The sequence below is a fragment of the Suncus etruscus genome, chromosome 14 (genome assembly GCF_024139225.1).
Source record: "Suncus etruscus isolate mSunEtr1 chromosome 14, mSunEtr1.pri.cur, whole genome shotgun sequence".
NCBI classification, from domain to species: Eukaryota; Metazoa; Chordata; class Mammalia; order Eulipotyphla; family Soricidae; genus Suncus; species Suncus etruscus.
In genome coordinates this window covers 91,224,439-91,251,716 of record NC_064861.1, presented here as the reverse complement: position 1 = coordinate 91,251,716, position 27,278 = coordinate 91,224,439, and the positions used below count along the sequence as shown (strand labels likewise).

The window sequence follows — 27,278 nt, the reverse complement described above, 5'->3', positions numbered from 1 at the left end:
GGAAAAGAGCCTGCCAGGCTGCAGGGGCGTAAAGATAAAGCTTTGGGAGATGCTGCTCACTCCATCTCTACCCCTATTGTATCCCAAAGCTAGGACCTACAGGCCTCCCCTGGGCCTCTCTGGCAGGTGAATTACATCCTTCTCTTTCTTTCTGTCTCAGTCTCTCCCCATCCCACCACGTTGGGAGTCCCACTACAGAATTTCAGAATAGCAATCCATGAGGATTGACCTCTGGAACTGGATTTCAAAAAGAAGGTGTTTGGGATTTTTTTGTTTTGTTATTTTGTTTTCTTGGGCCACACCCGGTGCCACTCAGGAGCTACTCCTGGCTCTTTGCTCAGAAGTCACTCCTGACAGGCATGGGGGACCATATGGGATGCCTGAGATTGAACACGCATCCATGCAGGGCATATACCCTACCATTGTGCTATCACTCCAGCCCCTCAAACAGATGTTTTTTTAAAGCAGAAGAGTTGGAGGGTTAACAGAAAATTTGGGTAGATGACGCAGAGAGAGGCCTAGACACCACTCCCAGATCTCCTGACTATCCATCTAGATGAGTATGACACTTTCCTTACCTTAAGTGACCTATAAGTGACCCATTATTATTCACTAGAGCCTGTGTTTTATTAGTTGCCTTAGTTCTGGCGGCATGTCCTTCCATGCCAAGAACACCTACCCACCCACTCATCCCCACCCCCGCACACACACCCTACCTCTTGGCATTAGTCATTTTTCCTCCTTAGACTTTTCTCAGTTCTGATAGTCTCTGTCTTTCATTGCTGTTGACCTTAGCACTTTGGAAAAACAGTTGGGATGTGTTTTGACTGTGAGGAAGCCCACGGATGTGAAATGCCATTTTCATCACACTGTACTGAAGAAACCAACTCTCAACGCCTTTGCACTGTTTTGTTTTATTTTTTAATTTGGGGGGAGTTACATCTGGCAAGGTTCCGGTTACTCTTGGTTTGTGCTCAAGAATCACTTCTGATGGAGCTCGGGGAACTGTAAGGAACGCCAGGGAGTGAACTTGGGTCTGCTGCTTGCAAGGCAAGTGCCCTCCCTGCGGTCCTAATGCTCGGGCTCAACCTTCGCACTATTGATGAGAACCACAGTCGGCGGCTGGCAGCGTTAGATTTCTCCACTGTAGACTTAGGTCCACCCCCTCCACCACCCCCCCATCCAACCTGTACTTTGGAAGAAGTAACAGTGCATAGTCCACTGGAGGAAGTCAGATATGTCCCACTCTGGGACACAATGCACGAATTAGTAGGAGTTTTGCAAGAATGCTCCACGCCACTTAACTGCCCAGTCATTTATATATAGCATTGTGACATTGTGACTCTTTCATCTCGAATTATAAACCAAGACTACTTTGTTGCTAAAGGCATTCCAGTTAGAGACATCGAAACCTTTTATGATTGTCCCTTTGACCTCTGATCATGTGCGGAGATGGCCTGAGACGAAAGCACCTACCACTTTCCTATGAATTACATTGCCTAACTTCCTGCCTAGTTCCAGAACTAGCCTATATACATGAAGATGGGTTCCTTTTATTGGAGAATAGTGTTCAAAACCAACTCCTGGCCAATAGATGTGACTAAAGCTGAAAAAGAATGTGTGTGTGTGTGTTTGTGTGTCATGGGAGGCTGAACCACAACAGGTTCATTCCTGGCCATGCTCTGGGGACTGTATGTGGCTTGAGGAGGGTTCGGCTGCAAGCAAAGCAACAGCCTTAAGCCCTTTGCTGATCTCTCTTGGTCCCCGAACAAAAATTCGAATTTATTTATTTATTTATTTATTTATTTATTTATTTATTTATTTGGTTTTTGGGCCACACCCGGTGGTGCTCAGGGGTTACTCCTGGCTGTCTGCTCAGAAATAGCTCCTGGCAGGCACGGGGGACCATATGGGACACCGGGATTCGAACCAACCTCCTTTGGTCCTGGATCGGCTGCTTGCAAGGCAAACGCCGCTGTGCTATCTCTCCGGGCCCTCGAATTTATTTTTAACACACAGGCTCCAATCATTATGAATTGTTTTTCTTTTTTTCCCAATTATTATGAATTTTTAATGAAATGAGTTTGAAATGTTTGAAATGAAGTTTCAACTGTTTGCAAAAGTCTCCCTTCAGTATTCTCTCCAGCTTCAAGTCTTTCCCAAGCCAGTTTCACCATGGTCGGCAGAGGGCGCAAAAAAGGCAAAATAGGTTCCGAGACTGCGCCTGAACTGTCAACCCTCAGAGATGGGTAGGGAGCCACTTCCGGCATAGGCCTTAGGGTGTGTCATGTGACAAACCGCGATCAGCTGATTTAGCAACCTTTTGTGGTTGGTGGAGGAAGTTCTCTGGGGGCGGGCTCTTAAACGATGGGGCCGCTGATAGGCTAAAGCCACATCACGTGGGCCGTTGTGGTGGTGGGGAGAAATCACCCAAAAGAGCTGGGGAGGCCGACGCACAGCGTCCAGGGCGCCTGCGCCGAAAGAGCATCGAGCCGCGGATTGGACGGCGTGAGTCACGGGGGCGGGCCTAGCGGGGGCGCGCGCCGCCGGGAGAGCCGCTGATTGGCTGGTGGGAGTCACATGACCGAGCCGCCCGGCGGCGCGCGCAGCGGTGACGTCCACGCAGCCCCCCGTTGAGCTCCGCCGAGTCCTCCGAGGCCCGGCGGCGCTTTGCCACTTTGCCACTTGGCCCGGGGAAGACTTGCGAGCGCCATGGACAACTCCGGCAAGGAGGCGGAGGCGATGGCGCTGCTGGCCGAGGCCGAGCGCAAGGTGAAGAACTCGCAGTCCTTCTTCTCGGGCCTCTTCGGGTAAGGACGGCGCCGGGGGCCGCGGGGACCGGGGTGTCACGCGCCGAGGGGACCCCCCCTGGGGATCAGGCGGCGGGACCCCGGGCTGGGCCGGCCCGAGAGGCCGAGGACGCGGCCCGGATCTGCTGGGGTGCCTGGACAGGGGTTGCGGGGGGCGTGCCCCGAACCGGGGGAACCAAGGGGGCCCCTACATTGCAGGCCGGCAGGTGGGTGCAGGGAAGGGGCGTGGAACTCGGGAAGCACCGGCGATCGGACGGACCCCCGGGTGTCAGCTTCTTGGGACTGACACCGAGAGATCAGGATCGGGGAGTAGGCCTGGAGGGGCTTGTTTTTGGGGTGCGGGAGAAGGGCTGCCAGACTCGGAGTAGGAGATGGGGGAGATCCGGGCAGGATGGTGGGGTGTGCTCGGCGGCATTCGGAAACCCGCAGGGCAGGGGACCCCAAAGTCAGCTCACTTGCAAGCGAGGTGGGGTCCCCCGCACAAGAAGGCCTTTAAAGGGGTCTTTCTGGTGCGAAGATAGATGGATGTTGGCGTCGGAGGTTGGGTGATATCAGCCAAAAGAACCTGATCTGCCTGGGTGCTGGGCGGTGTTGATGGGGCGAGGTACAGACAGACAGATGGACACACACACACACACACACACACACACACACACACACACACACACTGCCTGGGTGCTGGGCGGTGTTGATGGGGCGAGGTACACACACACACACACACACACACACACACACACACACACACACACACGTTGTGGCCCAGTTTGGAAGGGAAGATTGATTCTGGCCGGACACCAGCAGAGGAGCTGTGGAAAGTTCCGTGGACTTTCTGGGCTGAGAGCGAAACAAGGCTCTTGTGAGAAGAGTACTGTGTCTATCCCCACAGTTCTTTTATTCTTTTAGTTCTTGTGTCACACCTGCGGCCGGTGCTCAGGTGTTACTTCTGTGTCTGCACTCAGAAATCACTCCTGGCATGCTCTGAGACCATATGGGATGTTGGGGATCCAACCGAGTTGACTACCTACCTGCAAGGCAAATGTCCTCTCTGCTGTGCAATTGCTCTAGCCCCAAGCCCCTCTGTTCTGAGGGTTCCATGCAGGTGTGACTAGAGATCAGAAGCTAAATGGAAGAGGGGGTTGTGCCCAAAGAATTAGAGACAAGCCCACAGAGCACCCCAGAGAATAGAGGGCAAGCAGGACATTGGGGGTGTCAGGAGGGGAGTTCCTGAGGCCTCATGCTCACAAGCTTGTTCCAGGGAGTCAAACTTAACGTTTAGGAGGAATTGGAGTAGTGACTATGACCTGGCTCTGAGCGCCTTGTGACAAAATATTTGGACTTGGGGAGAGTTGAAGGTGTCAGAAATCTGGGAGCCCCAATTTGGTCATTTGGGGCTGCTGTGAGGGAATATCTTAGGCCAGGTGAATTGTAAATGGCTGAAATTTTCTGCTCCTAGTCTTGGAAGAAGGCTGGGAGTCCAGAGATCACAGTGCCGCCCACCAGCGCCTGCTCAGCGCCCTGGTCAGGGGTCCTTGGAGGTCTTTCTGCTGTGTCCTTGCCACTGCTGGAGGCTGGGCAGCTCTCCACCTCAGGAGTTAGGTTTCTAGTCTGTAAATTTGGGGAGCAGGGGCAGCGAAATACTAGCTCTGGCAGGGCCAGTCCTGCAAGGTTCTCTGGGCTCCTGTTTGCCTTCAGTTTTTAGTCACTTGTCTCTTCTGTTTTGTCTTCTAAGGAGGCATTTAGGGTCACAACTGGCACCACTTGGGTCTTATATTCCCGGCTCTGTGCTGGGCTTAGGGGGTGGGATGGGGACACATGACAGACACAGAACTACATGTGGGACTGGGGATTTGAACTGGGGTCCACCACATGCAGGGGAAGCACCTTGACCCCTCTGCTGTCTTTCCAACCTGTTGGTGTCCATTTGAGCGATTCCGCCTCCCTTTTCCTTCACTTCCTCCTGCGTTGTGATGGTGGCGGCTGTTGGGCTCCACCACTCTGTTCTCATGTGTGCCCGGGGCTTGAGCTTCTTTCTTTCTTTCTTTCTTTCTTTCTTTCTTTCTTTTTTCTTTCTTTTCTTTCTTTCTTTCTTTCTTCTTTCTTCTTCTTTCTTTCTTTCTTTCTTTCTTTCTTCCTTCATCCTTCCTTCCTTCCTTCCTTCCTTCCTTCCTTCTTCTTCTTTCTTTCTTTCCTTTCTTTCTTTCTTTCTTTCTGTCCTTTCTTTCTTTCTTTTCTTCCTTTCTTCATTATTTCTTTCCTTTCTTTCTTTCATTCTTTCTTTTTTTTTTTCTTTTTTTTTTTTTTTGGTTTTTGGGCCACACCCGGTAACGCTCAGGGGTTACTCCTGGCTATGTGCTCAGAAGTTGCTCCTGGCTTGGGGGACCATATGGGACACCGGGGGATCGAACCGCGGTCCGTCCAAGGCTAGCGCAGGCAAGGCAGGCACCTTACCTTTAGCGCCACCGCCCGGCCCCTCTTTCTTTCTTTCTTTCTTTCTTTCTTTCTTTCTTTCTTTCTTTCTTTCTTTCTTTCTTTCTTTCTTTCTTTCTTTCTTTCTTTCTTTCTTCCTTCCTTCCTTCCTTCCTTCCTTCCTCCTTCTTTCTTTCTTTCTTTCTTTCTTTCTTTCTTTCTTTCTTTCTTTCTTTCTTTCTTTCTTTTTTTGGTTTTTGGGCCACACCTAACGTTGCTCAGGGGTTACTCCTGGCTGTCTGCTCTGAAATAGCTCCTGGCAGGCACGGGGGACCATATGGGACACCTGGATTCGAACCAACCACCTTTGGTCCTGAATCGGCTGCTTGCAAGGCAAACGCAGCTGTGCTATCTCTCCGGGACCTTTTTTAGTTTGTTTGTTTTTGGGCCACACCCGGCGTTGCTCAGGGGTTACTCCTGGCTGTCTGCTCAGAAATAGCTCCTGGTAGGCATGGGGACCATATGGGACACCGGGATTCGAACCAACCACCTTTGGTCCTGAATCGGCTGCTTGCAAGGCAAAGGCCGCTCTGCTATCTCTCCAGGCCCGGCCTGAGCTTCTTTCTCTCTCTTTGGTTTTTGGTCCACATGTTCAGAATTCATACTCCTGGATTTTCCTCCGGATCACTCCTGGCAGAATGTGGGATCATATGGGGAGTTGGGGGTTGAACCCAGGTCAGCTGCTGGCAGGACAGGTGTCCTTCCTGCTGGAATATCGCTCTGGCCCTGGTTTGCAGTGCTTGAGTTGGGGGCTCTCCAGGCCTCACTCTCTGAGTTGGGCCCCCAAGGTCCAGTCCAGGTGCTCTTGGGCTGCAGTCCCTGGTCGTGGGGGATCAAGGCTCCTATGCTCTGGTTGGGGCTTCCTAGGGGCCCCATGGAGCCCTGTCCATGGTGCTCACAGTTGTGTTTAGTTGTGTGTGTCTGGAAGTCACTGCTACCCCAGGGATCACCAGCCCCGGTTACTGGGACTTAAACCCAGGACTCTAATCTGCAAGGCAGCTGCTCTGTGCCTCTGTGCCTCTGTTTCTATCTGCCGCATCCCCCTTTGCCTTTGGGAAGAGCTGTTCCACTGTAGTTGGGAGTGGGATTGTAGCGATCTGCCAGGAGCCCAGCCTGTGTCTCAGGTCCCACCAGGCCTTGAGAGGCTATCTCCTCAGGGGGGTGGTGGTGGTAATGAGCCTATGGGATGAATGGTGACCAGCTCCAACTCTCTGACCTCACCACCCTTTACTGCCCCTAGAGTGTATCCTGAAGCCAGGAAGTGGCTCTTTGAGGCTGCACCTGCTTTGCAGGCCCAAGACCTGGGTTCAGACCCCCCCCCCCCCCCAGGAAAAGTGTTGGGAGCTTCTCCTCGAAGATTAGGCCTGGTTCTGGCACTTTAGAAAGGTCATTGGCAGACTAGGGGTCCCGCCCAGTCCCTCTTTTCTGGCAGTCTGGGGAACGGGAGATGAGCAGGTCTGTGGTGCCCAGTCGGATGGACTGAGCCAAGGGAGTCAATGCTGGTTCGCCTTGCGGGGTCCTTCAGAGCACTGATCTATGATGTCCTTGCTCAGCTTGGCCCTTGGGTTCTTCCTCCCTCCCAGCCAGGACCCCCAGCCCCAGCACCTGCCCGCTCTTAATTTGCAGCACCTGGCCCCGAGGGAGGCCACCAGCTGCAGCAGGGATATGAGCTTTGCTTTGATTCTGGGGCCCTCGATTTTGCCCCCTCCCCGCCTGGCTCTGTACCTGTGGATGCTGAAAAGAGCGCTGGCAGTCAGGGAGGAAGTTTCTGGTTTCCCTGATACAGGTCTCAGCGGGGAGGAAAGGTGATGGGGGAGAGGCCAAAGCGCCTTTCTCTCCCTGACAGCTCCAGAGCACTCTGACACCCATTTCCCGAACAGGCGCTTTCCTGGGGACCCGCTTCCTCCTAGGGCTCCTCTAGGGCTGTTCAAGGAGCGGAGGAGATGGACAGCACGGGGGCCTCAGGCCAGTGCTTGTCCTTGTCCAGGGTAGCCTGTGGGAACCCCGGGGAGTGTGGGGGAGAATCACAGCCTATGCCCACCTGGTTTTTGAGGTGACCACTTGGTCAGGGTGTGAGCAGGATGCCTGGAGCCGAGGGAGGGGCCTGGCCAGGCCCTGGGGCGTCTGCATTTCTACCCTTGGCTTCTGTCCCTGCAGCTGGGTCCTGAGCCCAGCACAGGAGGGCTGGGGTGGGGGTGGGGGGACTAGGGAGGGACCGGCAGCTGTCACCGAGCTGCCACCCAAACAGACCAGCCAGCCCTCCCCTCAGCTTTCTTGGCTCCTGCGGCTGTGTGAAGTCACCCTGATCCCGTACCCAGCCTCCGGCCTATTGTTGTCTTACTCTCGAGGATCCTTAGCCATTTTTGGAGCTCTGCTCTCACCCCAGAGCAGCTTTCCTGAGCCTGCAGATGTCCCCCACCCCCACTGCCCTGTGTCCAGTGCAGAGTTTGAGGCTGTCTGGGGAGTCTCCGGGGATTGCTCATCGCCTGGATCCATGGGCGGGTGAGAGCATCGGCTGCTGACACCTGGCGAGCAGGGAGCAGGGGCGGGCCTGGAAGGGTTTTCCCTACTTGCCACTAGCATCGCTCCTGGGGTGCCCATTGGGCCACTCACAGGTCTGAGGGCGGAGGCTCTGCCCATCCCAGCAGGAGCATCACGTCGGGGACTCGCCTGTGGTTTGGTCGCCCTGCCACAGAACAATCTAGAGAAGCTCAGCAGCCAGATGACGAGCAAGCCCCTGCCCTCTTCGTGGCCAGCTGGGAGTCGGGTTGCTGGGAAAGGGGAGCAGGGACCCAGCAGCCCCTTCTGGGGGCAGCAGAACCCCAAGAGGCAGGGGTCGGGTGTAAGGCTTAAGGAGGAGCCTCCCCTCGGCTTAACAGGGGCCATGTGTGACCCAGAGCCTGAAGTGGACTCTTCAGGCTCATTTGAGGGCTATATGCAAAGCCCCCGCTCCCATCCACACACTCAGCAGCCCCGGGCTGGGGCGACCCTGGCCAGGTTCAGAGGTGTATCAGGCCGTGTGCAGGGCAGCACTTTACTGCCGTGCTAGCTCCCCAGCCCAGATCTTGTGCTGCTTTTTTTTTTTTAATTCCCTCCTTCCACTTTTTTTGGGTGAAAGGGCTGTTTGGGCCACACCCGGCAGTGCTCAGAGGTTACTCCTGGCTCTGCGCTCAGAAATCGCCCCGGCAGGCTCGGAGGTCTCTATGAGATGCCAAGAATCGAACTCGGGGGGGCCGGAGAGATAGCATGGAGGGTAAAGCGTTTGCCTTTCATGCAGAAGGTCATCGGTTCAAATCCCTGTGTCCCATATGGTCCCCCGAGCCTGCCAGGAGCGATTTCTGAGCATGAAGCCAGGAATAACCCCTGGGCGCTGCCGGGTGTAACCCAAAAACCAAAAAAAAAAAAAAAAAAAAAAGAATCGAACTCGGGTCCTTCTCAGGTCAGCAGCATGCAAGGCAAGTGCCCAACCGCTATGCTATCGCTCCAGCCTCCTCCTTCCACTTTGAGGTCACACTCCTACTGTGGTGCCTGGAGATTGCTCCCAGCTTTGTGCTGCTGGGGAGACTGTGGTGCAGTGATCGAAACCAGCCTGATCTGACCCTGTGTTGCCTGTCAGGAACCCTCCTGCTACACTCTATGTAGACTTGTTTTGGTTTTGGGGTTTGGGGCCATACCCAGTGATGCTCTGGGCTAACTCCGAAGTCAGGAATCCCTCCTGAAGGTGCTCGGGGGACTGTAATGGGTGCCAGGAAATTTTTGTTTGTTTGTTTTTTTTTTTTTTAGGCCACACCCAGTGACTCTTAGAGGTTACTCCTGGCTACCCTGGCTATGCGCTCAGAAATCGCTCCTGGCTTGGAGGAGCATATAGGACACTGGCAGATCGAACTGCAGTCCGTCCTAGGTCAGCCACATGCAAGGCAAACACCCTACTGCTGTGCCACCACTCTGTCCCTGGTGCCAGGGATTGAACCCTCTCCGTTGCGTGCAGGACAGATGCTGTCCCAGCTGTGCTTTGCTCTGTCCCCTGGTCCCCATTGTTTCTTATCACCACCACCAACCCCCCGCACCCTCAGAGATAAGGTAACGATTTTTTGATGTCTTTTTCCAGAAATAATTCTCTTCTTATATAAATATGTTTCTGGTTTTTTAAAGCATCTTTTTGTATTTGAACAAATGGAAACTTTTATTTTTGGGGCCATCACTCCCAGCAGGGTTCAGGTGCTGCTCGTGGTTCCATTCTTGGGGACCATATGGAGCCGAGAATCAAACCAAGGGCTCTTGAACACAGAGCATGTGCCCAGCCTTCTGAGCTGTCTCTCAGCCCTGCAAATAGCCACACTTCAAATATGCTTTTAAAATTAGTCGTTCTAGGCTAGAGCCATAACACAGCGGGATAGCGCTTGTCTTGCACACGGCTGACCCGGGTTTGATCCCTGGCATCCCACAGGGTCCACTGAGCCCTGACAGGAGTAGTTTCTGAGTAATCACTGAATACCACTGGGTGTTACCCCAAAACAATAGAAAACAAAATCATTATTCATTCTGGGGCCTGAGTAATTGTACAGTGGGTGTGCGCTTGCCTTGCAGGCAGCTGACCTGGGCAACCTGGGTTTGATCCCAACACCCCATAAGGTCCCCTGAGCACAGAGTAAGAAGTAAGCCTGGAGTACTTCCAGGGGTGACCCCACACAAAGGCAAAAATAGTTGTGTTGGGGCCGGAGAGATAGCATGGAGGTAAGGCATTTGCCTTTCATGCAGAAGGTCATCAGTTCCAATCCCGGCGTCCCATATGGTCCCCCGTGCTTGCCAGGAGCAATTTCTGAGCATGGAGCCAGGAGTAACCCCTGAGCACAGCTGGGTGAGACCCAAAAAACCCAAAAAAAAAAAAAATAGTTGTGTTGGGGTCTGGAGCAGTTGTACAGCGGCTAGGGCCCTTGCCTTGCATGGGACTGACCTGGGTTCAATTCCGGGCACCACGTCAAGTCCCTTGAACACAAAGCTAGGAGTGAACCCTGAGCACTCTACGGGGTGGGTGGCTCTGAGCACTTTGGGGTAACAGCATCTGATTCCGATTGAATGGGGTGGGGTGGAGGAGAGCCACTGGCCTCTGCGATGAGGACTGGGAACCCTAGCAGTGAGGCCTGTGGGCTCAGGGTCACTGGGCATAGAGCCACAGGGCGACTCTACTATGGTGTATCTGGGATGGAGCCTGGGACGAGACTTCCTTGTGAGTGGCCTGTGTGGAAAGGGGTGACAGATCTGCCTTTTGGGGCCCTTCCCAGGAGGGCAGGCCTGAGGCCACTAGCAACCCCATCAGATGGCCAGATGTAGCTTCCTGGGGTTCCTGGGCAAGGGTGGGGTGCTGCCGGCTATCCCACCCACCCCCAACTGCCTGGCCTCATCCTTCCTCCCTTGCTTCTCCCCAGAGGCTCATCTAAGATCGAGGAGGCCTGTGAGATCTACGCCCGAGCCGCCAACATGTTCAAGATGGCCAAGAAATGGAGTGGTAGGTGCCTGGCCTACCATGCCCACTCAGCCTGCTGCCTGCTCCTGCCCCCAGGATGGATGAAACCTAGGGAGGTGCCCATGAGTTGAAGCCACCGCACTGCAGTACTCCCTACAGCTCCCCAAGATTCAGGGGTTTCCTGCCTCTCCTCCTGCGCCCACCTCATGCCAAGCTTCTCAGACTAAACTTGCCCTTCTCAGACACAAGATCCCCATATGCCAGTCAGAAGGAGCACACAGTGGGGTGGGCAAAGGATGTGGTTTCATTCCTGGCATCCCCTTGGGGCCCCCTATCATTGCCAGGAGTGATTCCTGAGTGCCGAGCAAGGAGTCAACACTGAGCACCACCACTGAGTATGGCCCCAAAACTAACAACAGCAACAACAAAAAGATCACTCTGTATCCCCTTTGGAACCCTGCCTTCTTTAATTAGAAACACCCCCACAATTGCTCCCATGGGCGGAGAGACAGCTCAGTGGACACTGCTCTGCATGATTTGACCCAGGCTTGATCCCTGCCACCTCATACCGTCCTCCCGAGCCTGCCAGGAGTCAGCTCTGAGCACCACTGGGGGAGGCCCACAAACAAACAAACAAAAATTATCAAATTTTTTTTCTGGAGCCAAGAGTGGCTATCTAGGGTCTCCCCTTGGAAAAAGGGGAAAAGAGGGGTCAGAGCAGTGGCACAAGCGATAGGGCATTTGCCTTGCACATGCTAACCTAGGACGGACTACAGTTCGATCCCCCGGTATTCCATATGGTCCCCCAAGCCAGGTGCAATTTCTAAGCTCAGAGCCAGGAATAACCCCTGAGCATCACCGGATGTGGCCCAAAAACCAAAAAGAAAAAAAAAAAAAAGTGGAAAGAGGGGAGGCACGGAATGGCAGTATTGTGGGAAGGTCATCCCGAACTAGATCCTGGCATCCCCACGGCCCACCAGTAGTGATCCCTGAGCACACAGCCAGGAGGAACCCCGGTTCATCGCTGGTTGTGGCCCAGAAACCCCACCTCTGTTGTGTCTGTCACCCCCCGCCATCTTCCCTTTCTCGGGGAGCCCATCCCCCATGGTGGCCACCTCACCTGCACCCCCTGCAGTACTTAGCAAGTGGTGAGTGGCTAGAACATGGCCAGAGGCAGGGTCGGGTGGTGGAGCTGGGAAGCGCTTCTGGGGTACTAAGGAGGAAAGAAGCGGAGTCGGGGCCGAGGGAGAGAGTGTAGTTGACCCTGGTCACCTCGGCCCCCACCTGGAGGGACCCAGTGGGCCTTGGGCAGCTTAGCCACCCCCAAGGGAGATGCCTGCCCTGTGTGCCCCCTCCTGGAGGGGTGTCTGCGCCCCGGGCCCCCCTGAGCTGGGCCCCGTTTTCCTGCTGCAGCCGCAGGCAACGCTTTCTGCCAGGCAGCCCAGCTACACCTGCAGCTGCAGAGCAAGCACGATGCGGCCACCAGCTTCGTGGACGCCGGCAACGCCTTCAAGAAAGCTGATCCCCAGGGTGAGCCCCTACCCTCAGTGGCCGCGCTTCCCGGGGAGCCCAGGAGGGGACGCTGCGGGGCCGCACCGGCTGCTAAGCAGCATTTGGGAGTGGGTGGGTGGGCGCCACTCAGACCCCATTCAGCCCGGGCGGGCGGGGGTTGGGGGTGGTGGAAAATCTGTTCTGTCATCTGAATTAACCTCTGGAGCAGAGATTTGTGGGGTGCTGCTGAACCCGGGAAAGGATCCTGGAGTTAGAGACCTGCGGCTGCCTACTGGGTCCTCTTGGTGGCGCCAGACATGCTGCCGACTTGTGCCGGAGTCTGCAAAGGGGGGTTTCTAAAATTGACCCCACACCTCCGCTCACAGGGTCCACACTTCTGCCCGAGTGCGCCCTGCACCCAGGGTCTGGGGTTCCTTCAGGGCTGGGGTCACCCTCTGCCCCTAGACCTGCTGCTTTGTTCTTCCATTGGGATCTCAGACACAGACCTGAGCAGGGGGGTGTCCGTGACAAGGGCCACCCCGGACTTCTGTTCATCTCCTCATCCCATCCTCCCTGTACCCCTTGAGTTTTCTTCTCTCCCCGAGGAACCTGCCCAGGCAATTGTGGGTTTCAGCGGTGACACCAGGCCAGGATTCACCCCACTTAGCCTGGGGGGTGGGCAGGGGTGGGCAGGGCCTTGTTTGTGGCCTGGCAGAGCAGACTGCAGGTGACGTGACATATAACCGAGACTGGCGGGGTGCAGCCTGGGCTTCCCCACTGTGGCCCTGGGCCTAGTTGGGCACCTAGCCAGCCCATTTCTGTGGCACTGCCATCTGGGGGGAGAGTCCTGGGGCTCCCCATGCCCCCTCCTGAAAGGACAGAGCTGCCAGTGCCGGCAGGGGCAGAAGGGAAGGATCTGTCACCCTGAAGGAGTGCCTGAGCTGGAGGGTACCTGAGCTCTTGGACCCTGCCCGCCTCTGTTCATGGGGAGTGGAGCTGCCCCGGGTTTCCCCCACCTCACACCCAGACACGAGGCATCTTTCACCCGTCCAGTTGCTTTGTGAGGTTCTTGCATCTGCCAAGGGCAGAGACTGGGGCAAAGGCAGGACAGGGGCCCAGCTGCCTTGGCTCTGGCCCAGCTTTCCCCCTTGCCGGCTCATTTCCGCTTTGCTGGCTCTGCCCTGCCCTGCCCTGCCTGGTAGGGTCCTGGCAGCGGGAGAAAAGCCAGGTGGAAGCAGCCTGGCAGCTGGTTGTTTGGGGGAGCCCTGGCAGGCTGCCATGACTTGGGCTCACTGTTCTGGAGAGCAGGCGTGAGGGCACCGTGCCCTGTGAGGGGGGGGGCTAGGAGAAGGGGAGACCACCCCTCCTGGGGTCCTCCCTTCTCTTCCCTGCAGCCTTTGCCTCTGGGGGCACAGAATGGACTTGGGGAGCCCTGTTTGCTCCCATCCCCATCCGAGGCGATCTGCACCAGCTGGCACCTGACTTCCCGAATGTTCCCTCCAGTGGCTTGCCTGGGTGTTTGCTTCCCCCGAGCACCTCATTTCCCCTTGGCAGCCTCTGCACATGAGCGAGTTCAGAGCCCTCTGAGTCTTGGGGTACCCAGAGGCCTTTCAGACCAGATGGGCCCCAGACCCCCCTCTCCAGGGAGCACTGGCTTGTTCGCAGGTTGCTGGTGCCGAGGGGTGAGCCTGGCCCCTGCCCAGGCCCTGCTCACCCTCCTCCCTGTCCCTCCTCCCACGGCCACCACCGCTAAAGCGATCCCGCCCCACAGCTCCTCTGGCTGCTAGAAAGTGCCTCCCACTCACCCTCTCTCTCCAAATAACTTGTCAAAAAAAATATATATACCACGCCATTCCCAAATTTACAGACTTGCAAGAGAATACAGCAGAACAGCCCAGACTAGCTTGAGGGAGGGGGGAGTGTGGGAGGCTGAGGCTCTGCCTGCTGCTCACACAGCACCCAGGAGATGGGAGATCATGGCAGGCAAACCATGACCCAGTGGGGGACCCCATCACAGCTGAAAGGGAACATGGAGGGGGGTGTCAGTGCACCATCTTCATTGCTAGGGAGACTGAGGGAAGCCTCGTGGTCACCTGCTGCATTCCCCCCGGCCCATGTGTCCCCGCTATCTTTTCTCCCCAGAGGCCATCAACTGTCTACTGCGTGCAATCGAGATCTACACAGACATGGTGAGGCTCACTGGGGGCAGGGGGGGGGTCAACCTTGACAGGCAGCCCCGCTGGCCGGGCCTACTGTCGCTGCACTCCAGTGGCAGTGATGGGACTGTCCGGATCTTGTGGGCCACACTGCATCGCTGAGCCCAGTGTCTGGTCGGGGGTCTGACAGTGTCCCCCAAGAGTGGTAGTGCATGGCAAGGGGGCCCTTGGGACCTTCTGTCAGGCGCTTCCAGGGCTCCAGCATCTTGGCCAGGTACCCCCAGCTCTTCCAGCCAGTCCCCGGTGGTAGGGAACCCCCACAGTGATGGTGGCCCTGTGCCCGCCCCCAGGGCCGCTTCACCATCGCCGCCAAGCACCACATCTCCATCGCTGAGATCTACGAGACGGAGCTGGTGGACATAGAGAAGGTGGGCTGGCGTGGGGGGCCGGGCTGGGTGGGGCGAGTCTGTGGCTGGGCCGGACTGACCAGGCACCCCTTGGAACACAGGCCATTGCCCACTATGAGCAGTCCGCCGATTACTACAAAGGCGAGGAGTCCAACAGGTACCCGCAGCCCCACCTGCCCACTCTATCCCCCACTCCCCCGGCACCCCCGCCCACCACCCTCTCTGCACCCCACTCAGCTCGGCCAACAAGTGTCTGCTGAAGGTGGCGGGGTACGCGGCCCAGCTGGAGCAGTACCAGAAGGCCATCGACATATACGAGCAGGTGGGCGCGGCTGCCCCAGCACCCCACCTCAGTCCCGCGCCCCACCCCATCCTCCTCACTGCCTCGAGTCAGGGAGGGAAAAAGCACCGGAGCCTGTGGAGTCCAGGCTGGAGTGGGGGGGTCCCTGGAGCAGGGAGTGGCCCCTGTGGTGCAGAGGGTGGGCCAGGCCCTCCTGGTGGGCAGCAACTGGTTGCGGGCGAGAGCGGGAGGCACCTCGTGTTCCCGCAGTGCCTGCCCCCTCACTGCCATCCTGAGGCTCCCACCTCCTCTTGCCACCTCTGCCCGCTTCCCTGGGGCTGCTGTGACCTGGGGTTCCCGGTTCACATGCTACCTCCCACGTGCAGGTGGGGACCAGTGCTATGGACAGCCCCCTGCTCAAGTACAGCGCTAAGGACTACTTCTTCAAGGCCGCCCTCTGCCACTTCTGCGTGGACATGCTCAATGCCAAGGTGCCCCCACTCGCCCAGACCCTCCCCATGGAATCCCCGGCTCTTCCTGAGTGCTGGCCTGGCAGGGGTTAGGGACAGCTATCCATATCCTGCCGTTCCCTTGGGGAGCAGATGCAGGAGCACCCCTCCGCCCCCCAGTTGCACATCTTGGTGGGTTGGTGACAGGACCCTGGGGAGAGTTATGGAGCTAACTCTGGGGAACCTCACGGCTGTGGCTTCCAAACCCTCTCCCCCACAGTTGGCGGTGCAGAAGTATGAGGAGCTGTTCCCTGCCTTCTCGGACTCCCGGGAATGCAAGCTGACCAAGGTGGGTGGCCAGTGCCTGCACAGGGCACAGCAACGATGGGACCCAAGGTGGGAGGCTGAGGGGTAGCACAGTCTCCATATGGGACCCCCCCCATCTGCCCACAACCCTGACCTGCATGTGTGTGCCTGGCATCCCCACCCCTGCATCCTGCCTGCTACTATTTTGCAGAAGCTGTTGGAAGCCCACGAGGAGCAGAATGTGGACAGCTACACTGAGGCAGTGAGTGTGTTTCCCCCGGCCCCTGAGGTCCTTTCCTAAGTTGCCCAAGAGCTGCAGAGGGTCTGCTCACGTGAGGTGCTGGCAAGGGTTGAAATCCTGTACCTACCCTACCCCACATACCTAGGGACATGCTTGAGGACTTTCTTTGGGTTGGGGGGACAATAGAGAGAGGGGCAATCCTGGCAGCCCTACGGTGATGACACACAAGGTCCCCCCAATTCAGTCCTACCTGCCACCATCACCAACCACCAAATCAGGAAACGCTCTGCCCACACCTCCTGGCCTGTTTGTGCTGGGAATCGGGGCCGCTGCCAGGACCCCATCCATCAGCCAATCTGGGGCAGGCTGTAGACCTGTGTCTGCGCCTGTGGCCGCGTATGCCCCTCAGCATCCTGTGCACGCAGGTAAAGGAGTACGATGCCATCTCGAGGCTGGACCAGTGGCTCACCACGATGCTGCTGCGGATCAAGAAGACCATCCAGGGTGACGAGGAGGACCTGCGCTAGCCACGGATCCTCCAGCCCGCTGCACAGCCCCTACTGCACCCTCTGCCCCATCTACTTATTTAAGCCCCCAGGGATGCCTCGTCCACCTGGAAAGCTGGAACCCAGGACTGGCCTGTTTGCTTCGGGTGCTACGGGCGCCGGGTCGATACCAGCCCTTCCCCCGGCCCACTAAGGCGCTGCTTGCTCTTCCCTGGCCCTCGGTTGAGCCCAGCACGTGCAGTTGAGCTGCCCTCGCACAGGATCGGGCTCCCTGCTGCCCATCCACCCGGGGGCCCCGGGCTCTGCCCCTCCATCTGCTCTCCCCGTGCTTTGAGGTTCGGGGTTTCTGGCGGGAGTGCAGCTGGCCCAGGAAAGGAAATAAACATCACTATCTTGGCATGGGTTTCCAAACTCACTCTAGAGCCCCTTCTCTCCCATCCAGGTCCCCTTTTCCTCATGCCCACCCCTCAGCTGTTGGAATAGAGGGCAGGCAGTATCATCCGGCAAGCCCTATGGGAGATGGGGCTGCTTTGGACAGGTGTGGGAGATGAGGGGTACACCTGGGACAGGTAGGAGATGGGGTACCCCCAGGCAGTTGTGAAACCGGGCATCAACCAGGTTTGCTGTGGCCCCTCAGGACTGGCCTTGGGCAGGAGGATGTGTTCATGGAAGACACCCCTGGGTCTCAAGGCTCCCCCCCACCCAATTCCCATAGTGCCTCTAGGCAGGGCTGCTTTGTTGCACCTACTGTGACTTAAATAAGGACTCAACTCCACTGTGCTTCAGCATCTGAAGCCCAGGTTCTATGATCCAGGCTGGAGAAGCACCGTGCTCCCTGATAAAGTGAAGCTGGTTGGGAAGGAGATCCAGAGGTGTCTTATGAACATGTGCTCCTGAAAGTTCCTTAGATGACTCAAAGATTAGAAACCACTGGCCAGGACAGTTTGCCCCAGATGACGCATGACTCCGTGACTCGGCTCATCAACACAGAAATGAGGAACAGCAGTCTGAAGAAAACAGAACGGGGAAACTGCACCCCAGATTCTTCTCATCAAGCATTTTAGCACCCACTGTACCGCTCCAGGCTCGGGGAGCATAACCCGATTTTTAACACGGTTAATGATTCCTTCATGTCAGGTATTCAGAGATCCAGTGACTGCATGTATACCTGTGTGTGTAAAAGCATATAGAGTTTCCTCCTTCCCCTCAAAATCAGAAACCTGATGTCACCCCACATACGTACCTATCAACCCTGGGGCCCCGTTTTATAGTCTAAACTGAAAGTAGTGAACTGAAGAGATAAGTACATCGGGGAGGGCCCTTGCCTTGCATACGGCCTATCTGGGTTGGATCCTCAGCACTTCACATGATCCCCTGTACTGCCAGGAACAATTCCTGAGCTCAGGGGTAGGAGTAAACCCAGAGCTGTCGGGTGTAGCCTCAAAATAAACTTAAAAAAGTAAGCACACGGGACCGCAGAGATGCCTTGCAAGCAGCCGATCCAGGACCTAAGGTGGTTGGTTCGAATCCTGGTGTCCTATATGGTCCCCCATGCCTGCCAGGAGCTATTTCTGAGCAGACAGCCAAGAGTAACCCCTGAGCACCGCCGGGTGTGCCACCCCACCCAAAAAAAAAAAAAGTACACAAAGTTGCCATGGGAAAAGAAGGAGCTTATTTCGTGAAGGACAGATCGCTAAATAATTTCTCCTTGGGGTGAAAGAATGGATTTCACCCTTAAGGTCGAGGCAAAAAAGGACAAGTAATAAAACGAAAAGGCTGTCTTGTTTGGGCGCCACTGCTACCCACTACTTCGGGGGCCCAGCAGCAACTTCAAGTTGCCAGGAGAACCTGGGGGGCGCGCAAGCGCACTGGGAGGGCCCAAGCGGCCTAGGCAGGCTGCCTGGGCGCCATCTTAGTTAAGGGCAGCGCTGGCAGCTTCATTACGTCATCAGTGTGCGCGGCGGACTGGCAACCCGGCCTCCCGAGTCGCTTCGGGAGCCTTGAGCGGGGCGAGCCGCGGTCGGGGGCCTTACGGGGGTGCGTGGTGAATGGGGCGTGATGGGGGAGGCCGTGGTGGCCGCGGAGCCTTGCCCGCTGCGCGAGGACAGCTTCACGCGCTTCTCGTCGCAGAGCAACGTGTACGGCCTGGCGGGCGGCGCGGGCGGGCGCGGGGAACTGCTGGCCGCCACGCTTAAAGGCAAGGTGCTGGGCTTCCGCTACCAAGACCTCCGACAGAAAATCCGGCCTGTGGCCAAGGAGCTACAGTTCAACTACATTCCCGGTGCGTGGCGCCCTGGAGCCGGGTCCTAGAATGGGGTGGTTGCTAAGGCCTCGGAGGGGTCTGTGAGCCAGTTCTGCACGATGGGAGGGGGGGACAGGGGACAGTGAGGTCCGGGAAAAGAGGTGATCTGAGGTCATAGGCCTCAGGAAGTTTGAAGTCAGGGGACCTGCACCATGAACCATGTACCTGCACCATGATGTTCTGCTCGGACTCCCGAGCTCATGGTAATGCCACTGTAGAAGTTACCCAGCCCCAGAGGTTGGGCAGTTTACTTGGTGTATTGAGATCATGATTTATCCCTAAAACTTCAACTTGCACTCTATCCCCTCCAGTGGATGCCGAGATTGTCTCCATCGACACCTTCAACAAGTCACCCCCAAAGCGGGGTCTGGTTGTGGGGATCACCTTCATCAAGGTACCCAGAACTGGGGCCGGGCGGTGGCGCTAGAGGTAAGGTGCCTACCTTGCCTGCGCTAGTGTAGGACGGACCGAGGTTCGATCCCCCTGCGTCCCATATGGTCCCCCAAGCCAGGAGCGACTTCTGAGCGCATAGCCAGGAGTAACCCTTGAGCGTCACCGGGTGTGACCCAAAAACCAAAAAAAAAAAAAAAAAAAGGTACCCAGAACTCCCAATACCTATTTCCCCGGGCCCTTTGCACACGCGTGTGCGTGGTACCTCCCGCACCCTTGCACCCTTTCCGTTTTAAGTCTCTCTTGCTGTTCCTACTTGACATCTGAGACCACTTTCCTCCTGCAGGATTCTGGGGATAAGGGCAGCCCCTTCCTTAACATTTACTGCGACTACGAGCCTGGTTCTGAGTACAACCTAGACTCCATTGCCCGTATGTGTGTCCTGGAGGGTCCCAGGGTTGCAAGAGTGGGGCTTGTGAGGTGCCCTACGCTCATATGTGTTTGTGTGCTTGCCTTTCAGAGAGCTGCCTGAACTTGGAGCTGCAGTTCACGCCATTCCAGCTGTGCCACGCAGAGTAAGTGTGTGTGTGAGATAGAGAGGAGGAGAGAAAGGAGCCGGGAGGTGCACAGGTGATTGACCCCAGATCTGCCCACAGTCCAATATTCTTTTTTGTCTTGGAGCTCTTCACAGTGATACAGTGGGCAGCTAACAGTCTTGGCTGATGTGCCATTCTCCTATTTATCCCTGAGAAATCATTGAGCACTGGGATTTTCAAGAACTTGAACTCAACTTCTGGGCTCTAATTTTCAAAGAGTTAGCTCTGCCAGGATCTAGAAAAATTCCCTCCTCCCCTTTTTTTCAGGAATGTAATCTCAGAGATTCCAAGAAAATAGGGGACGAGAGCTGAGATTCTAGGGCTGAATCAATAGCACAGGAGATAGGGCATTTTTTTTATTTGTGGCCTATGCAGGTTCCATCCCCAGCATCCCATGTGGTTCCCCGAGCCTGCCATGAGTGATTTCTGAACACAGAACCAGGAGTAACCCCAGAGTGCCATTGGGTGTGGCCCCAAAATAAACAAACAAAATAAAACATAAAAACAAGCGCTGAGATTCTGTAAGGATAAAGTCGTCACATCCTTCTCTTTCAAGGAGAGCCAGCAGAGACCATCTAGAATATCCCAGAATATGTGGGTTCCACTCTAGAGCGCTGGATCCCATGCTAGGACACCAGTGGTCTTGAACAAGGCTCAGATCAGCCCTTGGAGCAAGAACACGGAGGACACTACATGAATGGGTGTATGCGTGTGGCTGCGTTCCAATAAAACTTTATTTATAAAAGCAGACCAGGGGTCGCTTTTGGTTGCTCTGTGTAGTTTTCCAGCCGCTAGAGTCCTAGAAACTGATGTTACAGATTCTAGGATGTGAATTATTCTGCCATCCCATAGAGACCAATTTCTGCAAGTTCTGGAACATGGAGGTCTAGATGATGCAACATCCCAAGTGAAGTTTCCGCAGAACTTCTGGAAGGTTCTTGTGTGCTTACAGTAAGAATTGGAAAGTTCTTAAAGTCTGCAGTTCTCGAGAACTAGGTTTCACAAGACTGCAATCTGGAATTACTATCCTTCACCCCATCACCTGGGGTATCTAGGACCCAGATTTTTTGGGTTGTGATAGACAAGAATGTCTGTAAGAGGAAGGTTTTGAACACACACACACTCGGCTTCTCAATTCCTCTATTTTCAGGGTCCAGGTTGGGGACCAGCTGGAGACTGTATTTCTTCTGAGTGGGAATGACCCGGCCATTCATCTTTACAAGGAGGTGAAGAGGGACAGCTGGGGGGGGGGGCAGCTGGACTCCTCACAAGCTACGTGGTGACTCAAGCCTGGTGTGTCGGGGGTTTGGGGTGTTGATTCTTCCCAGAATGAGGGACTGCATCAGTTTGAGGAACAGCCCGTGGAAAAACTCTTCCCAGAGCTCACGAACCTGACCAGTAGGTAGGTAGGTGATCCCCTGAAAGAGGTAAAAGATGTGGGTCCAGGGCAGGTTCTAGTGGTGGGGGCACTCAAAGGAACAGCGGGGTGTCGAGGAAGCCTTAGAGAAATGGAGTGGGGGAGAGTGGAGTGGAGTCAGGAGATGAGAATGAAGGGCTGAAATGACCCTAGAAATGAGACCCAAGCTAAGAGGCGCCCGGGGAAGTATAAGTTGGGGCCCTAACCTAGTGAACCCCCGTTTTCTGCCCTTTTAAACTTCCGGCCTGCCTGCTCGCCCACCAGTGTCCTCTGGCTTGATGTGCACAACCTCCCGGGCACCTCGCGGAGGCTGTCAGCGCTGGGCTGTCAGAGCGGCTACGTGCGTGTGGCCCACGTGGATCAGCAGACTCGAGGTGAGGGATGGGGTTATCATAGGGCAGAGCCTGATGAAGGGATGGGATGTCGAGGGGTGGAGCTTGATGGGTTGGTCAGAGGCGGAGCTAGGTGAGGGCGGGGCTTCTTAGGATGAAGCTTGATGGGGCGGGGCCTTCTAGGGGTGGAGTTTGATGAGCGTGGGGCTTGATAGGGTGAGGTTGTTGAAGGGTGAGTTTGATTGGGTGGGGCGATCAGGGGGTTGAGCTTGATAGGGGGAAACTTGATAGGGTGGGGTTACCAAGGGGCAGAGCTTGATGAGGGGATGGGGTTATGAAGGGGTGGGCTTGATGTAGGGGTAGGACTGTCTAGGGGTGGAACTTGAGAGGTGGGATAATTGATGAGTGGGGTTTGATGCGGTAAGGTTGTCCTGGGGAGGAGCTTGATGCTGGGCGGAGTTGAGTTGGTGCAAGGGTGGGTTCATGGTAGTGGTGGGCCCAACAGAGTTGGTGAGGAGTCCTCTTGAAGGGGTGGGCAGGGCGGGCATGCAGGCAGCATCTGGAGTCCCCACTCTCCACACAGAGATTTTGCACACCTGGACGGTCCTGCAGGATGGCCCCATCTCCCGGGTGATCATCTTCAGCCTCTCGGCCCCCAAGGGTGAGTGGATGTCGGTTCCCCCAACCCCTAGATGTGCCCCTTCCCCAAGTGCCCAGCCCCCTAGCTCACCCCTACCCCAGACATCTGGAGCTAAATTGTCTTTACCTGGGGCATCTAGTCCACACGCCATCACCTCTATCCTCTTCACTCCTCGCCATGCTCCAAGCTCGGCTGCTCTCCCAGACCTAAGGCTTCCGCACCCCTCAGAGTCCTGCCCCAGGTACCCACAGTTGGGTCTGTGTCCCTTGCAGGGAACTGTGCTGTGCCTCCTCACCCCTGAGCCTGCCCTTGGTAGGACCATCTCTGCTGCTCCTCAGCCTCCATCCTTTGACCCAGCTCTGACCACCCTGAGTTCCTCTCATGGTGGCCACCTTTATCCCTCTCTGTGTCAGTCCTCAAACCCTCCTGATCCACAGCCTCAGGCCTCTCCCCACTTCCCCACAGTGCCCTGCCCACTGCAGGGACACCCCCTCACCTCCATTCCTGTTTATCTTCCCTCCCCAGGGAGTAAGGAAGAGCCACAGCAAGAAGAGCACAGTGTGTTGGTGGCCAGTATGTTGGAGCCGGCCGTCGTCTACCGGTGAGGGCCCAGGGGTCTCGTGGGGTGCTCCTGAGGCTAGAAGGTTCAAGGCAGGTAGGCAGGCACCCAAGTCCGTGATTCCAGGTGGGGGCACGAGAGTAGAAGGTCCGAGAACCTGTATGGAATGGATGGGAGCTGGATTTCCACTACTTGGGTAGCAGGAGGGCGGTGCCTGGAGATAGACCTTGTCCTGCTTGGGGGGACAACACTGATCTGAGGCACTTGCCACCAGTGTAGAGATCCCAGCAGCTGAGACCACCAGCTGCCCACACAATGCTGTCTACAGACTCACCAGTCACCCATGGCAACTCATGTCCACGTTGAGCCTGCTCTCCAGCCATGGGGATATGGAGGGGGAGGAAATGCTTGACCACATTTTCAGAAGAGAGTGTGGGTGTCCAGACCTGGGAGGGAGAAGTAGAGGACTTCCTGGAAGAGGATGCTGATTGGTGATGGGGAGTACGAGGGGGGCTTCCAGGTCTGACTAGATGCAGGAAGTCAAAGTGCAGGTACAGCCCCCTCACCCTGACCCCCTGCTGCCTTCTGGACCCCCAGTGACCTGCTGAGCCAGGGCCTGGAAGATCAGCTGCTTCTGCCCGGCAGCGACCAGTTTGACAGCGTCCTCTGTGGCTTGGTCACCGACGTGGACCTGGATGGGCGGCCAGAAGTCCTGGTAGCCACCTATGGTCAGGTGAGCCCAAAGGGAGGAAAAGAGGGTGCTAGCCACACTCCTAGTTCAGCCTCTCCACCTAGCTTGGTTCCACCCTGCCTGGCCTGGCCACGCCCCTGCCCAGCATGTGCCTTCTGGTTCCTCCTGGCACCACCCCTGCCTACCCTGGCCACGCCCTCTCAGACTCTGGCCACGCCCATGGTCCCGCCCCACATAACCTGACCCCCCCCCTCCTACCCCTGCCTAGCCTGGCCATGCCCCCAAGATCCTGGTCACACTCTTGGCCCCGCCCAATCCATCTTGGACCCACCATGGAGTCTGACCACGCCCTCCTGGTTCTTCCCTGTCTCGCCTGGACACACCCCTCCTGGCCACTCCCCTCCCCATTCCTGCCCCGCCTCCACCTTGCAATGCCACGCCCTCTCGGGTGTCTCCTGTTCTACAGGAGCTGCTGTGTTACAAGTACTGGGGTCCAGAGTCGGTGCTCCCCGAAGGCGAGAGGGGTTTCCGCCTGCTGTGGCGGCGCAGCTTCCCCAGTCCGCTGCTGGCGCTGGCCCATATCGACCTGACTGGGGATGGACTGCGAGAGCTCGCAGTGGTCTCCCTGAAGGGCCTGCACGTGCTGCAGGTAGGGGACGTGGGGGCAGCAGGCAGGCCAGGGGAAGGGGCGATGGGGGCCAAGGGGGCAATCCAGGGGTCCCCGCGGCCTTCCTGAGTTCTGATTTTAGGTCTTTGGATCACTACTGTGAACCTAGGCCTCCTGTGACTCTGTCTCTCAGTTTCTGACTCTGTCTCTGTCTCTGTCTCTGTCTCTGTTTCTCTCTCTCTCTCTCTCTCTCTCTCTCTCTCTCTCTCTCTCTCTCTCTCTGTTTCTGTCTCTGTCTGTCTCTCGCTCGCTCGCTCGGTTTTGTTTCATTTTGGGGACATATCCAGCAGTGTTCAGAGGTGACTCCTGATTTGTTCAGAATCACTCCTGGGGGTGGAGCGATAGCACAGCAGTAGGGCGTTTGCCTTGCACGAAGCAGACCCAAGATGGACCCGGGTTAGATTCCTGGCATCCCATACGGTCCCCTGAGCCTGCCAGGAGCGACTTCTGCATGCAGAACTAGGAGGAACCTCTGAGCACCATCGTGTGTGACCCAAAAACAAAATGTCATTTCTAGCTGTACTCAGGAGCACAGGGTGTTGGGGATCGAACCCCGGGCCCACTGTGTGAACACATGCACCCTCCCCACTTGTTCTCTCCAACCCCTGTCTCTTCTCTTAGAATCTCAGCCAGAGCCTTCAGCCCAGCACAGCCACTGACACCCCACTTTCCTTCCCACTTTGCCTGGCTCTTGTTTTGCTTTAGGGCGCTCAGTATCCTACCAGTTTGGGGGGGACTTTGCTCAGCTGCTCCTCCAATTTATCTGTTCTTTCTGTTCTGTTCCCTTAGTCCTCAAGTCAGCACAGCCCTCCCAATGTGAACCTCAGCCTTCCATGTGGAGGGTCCCCCATTCTCGACCCCAGAGTACCTTTCTGGCCCATGCCTACCACATTCTGGGGGTTCATCTCACCACGCCCCTCCTGTCTCTGCTTCATCCCCACAGCACAGCCTGACCCAGGCCTCAGAGCTGGCCCTGAGTCGACTCCAGCAGGAAGTGGAGCAGCGGAGACAGAAGTCACAGCAGCAGGAGGACAGAGAGGGCTAAGGGGAGCCTGACCCCCTGAACTGGGCTCTTCCTTGGGGGCTCCATGTCCAACCCAGGAAGGAAAACTGTACTTCCCAGATGCCCTGTGACCCTCTCTGTGCCCCTGTGAAAATGGGGGTGGCCTCCCCGTCCCCGATCTCTGCCCAAGCTTGGAGGAACTAACTAAAGTTGCCTGCCCCCACTTTGTTCGCTTGCTTTTGGGGGGTGGTCATATCTCTGTGCTATCCTGCCCCGGGAGTGAGAATCTCTGTTAACCCGGAACCAGGATGGGCCAGAAGCTCAGCAATAGGCCACAGAGGAACTAAAAGCCAGAGTTGGAGCTAGTAGAGGGGTGAAGGCCTTTGCCTGTGTTGGTTCCATCCCTGGTACCACTTCAGAGCACTCCACAGGTGCAGCCCAACACCCCCTCCCAAAAGAAAAGAGGAAGCTAGGCTTGCTAGCCTAGCAGAGGGAGCTAGATCACTGTGGAAAAGTCTAGAATGTTGGGGAGGACTGAGGTAAGACCCCAGCAGACAGGCCAGGGGAAGCTGAGCATCCTTGCAAGTGACCCCCCCCCAACTCCGTAGCACCCACTGCATGTATGACCCCCAAAGCGCCTAACAAAAGTAAAGAGACCTACAGGAGTTGCAGACAGGGAGTACTGAGGGGAGGGTGCTTGTCTTGCACATAGATTTGGCACCACCACCACCATCCCGCCCCCCAAGCTCCCACCAGGAATCATCCCTGAGCACCACTGCACTGGGTGTGGCCCAAATTTTTAAATAAAATTAACGAAGGGGTGAGGGCGAAGAAATAGCACATGTAGGGCATTTGCCTTGCATACGGCTGACCTAGGACGGACCCAGTTCGATTCCCGGCATCCCATATGGTCCCCCAACCTGCCAGGGATGATATCTGAGTACAGAGCCAGGAATAACCAGAGCACTGCTGGGTGTGGCACCAAAACCAATCAACTCATCAATAAATAAAGTAAACAAAATTAAAATTAACAAAGGGATTGGAGTAATAGCACAGCAGAGATGGCATTCAGGGTGCCAGGTGTAACCCCAAAACAAAAGAAATAGTTTAAACTACGGAAAAGACCAAGGCCAGGCCCTGTAGAAACTTCAGAAGATGTCCAAGGAAAAGTCAGGTTTAGGGTGCTGGGGTGTGGCCCATGGAACAGAGAATCTGGCTTGACACACAGGATGCTGAGGTCTGTCCCTTCACCCCAACAGGAAAGAACTGGGTTTTGCTTCCAGTGTGGAAGAGGAGGAAGTGAAGGAGGGAACACCCTGGAAAGGAGCCTGACTAGGAAAGGCCCAGCTCGGGGAGTCTGGCCACCTGCCATGTGACCGTAGGGATCGTCCACTCACTTAGGGGCCCCCTGGGCCCGTGGCCAGCAGAGGGAGGCGCGGGTCCTGCCTCCTGGCCACCTCCTGGCTGCGGGTGGGGATGACGACAGGCGTCCCCTCCCTCCCCCTGCAGCCAGGAATAGAATCCAGGTCAGGAGGGGTGAAGAGGCAATTCTGAACTGGATCCAGCTGGCGGGGGAGGTGGGACTCTGGCTTGTGGGGAGTTGGGGGGGGTGCCCTGCATCTCCCACCTGGCAGAGGGACTCCCCACCAGCAAAGGTTGGGACAGCAGACACCCCTCCTTGCCCAGGGTTTCCATCTCAATGTGGAGACAGGAGAGCGCCCCTGAGCCTCTAGTCTGGGAGAACTGGTGCTGGGGCCTGCTGGATTGGTAACATGTTTGGGGGGAGTTAGGGTGCTTCTGGGCACCTCCTGAACTCCAGCCAACTCCATTTTTTTCCCCTTTTCCCCTTTATTCTTTTCTTTCTTTTTGGTGTTTGGGTCACACCCAGTGGCACTCGGGTTACTCCTGGCTCTGTGCTCAGAAATCTTCCTTGGCAGGCTCGGGTGTCCATATGAGATGCTGGGGATCGAACCTGGGTCGGCCTCAAGCGTGGCAAACTCCAGCCCCTTTTGCCAGCACCTTTTGGGGCATAGACCCCACAGCCATCCCGGACTCCTGGGCCTCAGTTTCCCCATCTGCACGACGAGAAGCAGAATGACTGGGGT

At 56.3% G+C, this 27,278-nt stretch overlaps 2 protein-coding genes across 2 annotated transcripts; both read left to right on the top strand.

Moving 5' to 3' along the window:
- The first annotated feature begins 2,594 nt into the window (after positions 1 to 2,594).
- Positions 2,595 to 16,975, top strand: NAPA (NSF attachment protein alpha). The gene is made up of 11 exons (XM_049787302.1): positions 2,595 to 2,810; positions 10,703 to 10,782; positions 12,154 to 12,270; positions 14,374 to 14,420; positions 14,738 to 14,815; positions 14,896 to 14,951; positions 15,032 to 15,116; positions 15,461 to 15,565; positions 15,804 to 15,872; positions 16,041 to 16,091; positions 16,496 to 16,975. The coding sequence occupies exons 1-11, from the start codon at positions 2,713 to 2,715 to the stop codon at positions 16,595 to 16,597; spliced, it is 888 nt and encodes a 295-aa protein (XP_049643259.1). The 5' UTR covers positions 2,595 to 2,712; the 3' UTR covers positions 16,598 to 16,975.
- Positions 16,976 to 18,550: 1,575 nt separating this feature from the next.
- KPTN (kaptin, actin binding protein) lies at positions 18,551 to 25,521 on the top strand. The gene is made up of 12 exons (XM_049787285.1): positions 18,551 to 18,857; positions 19,190 to 19,272; positions 19,615 to 19,699; positions 19,789 to 19,843; positions 21,015 to 21,090; positions 21,193 to 21,266; positions 21,546 to 21,655; positions 22,197 to 22,274; positions 22,779 to 22,854; positions 23,410 to 23,545; positions 23,970 to 24,152; positions 25,114 to 25,521. The coding sequence occupies exons 1-12, from the start codon at positions 18,635 to 18,637 to the stop codon at positions 25,213 to 25,215; spliced, it is 1,281 nt and encodes a 426-aa protein (XP_049643242.1). The 5' UTR covers positions 18,551 to 18,634; the 3' UTR covers positions 25,216 to 25,521.
- Positions 25,522 to 27,278: the final 1,757 nt, after the last annotated feature.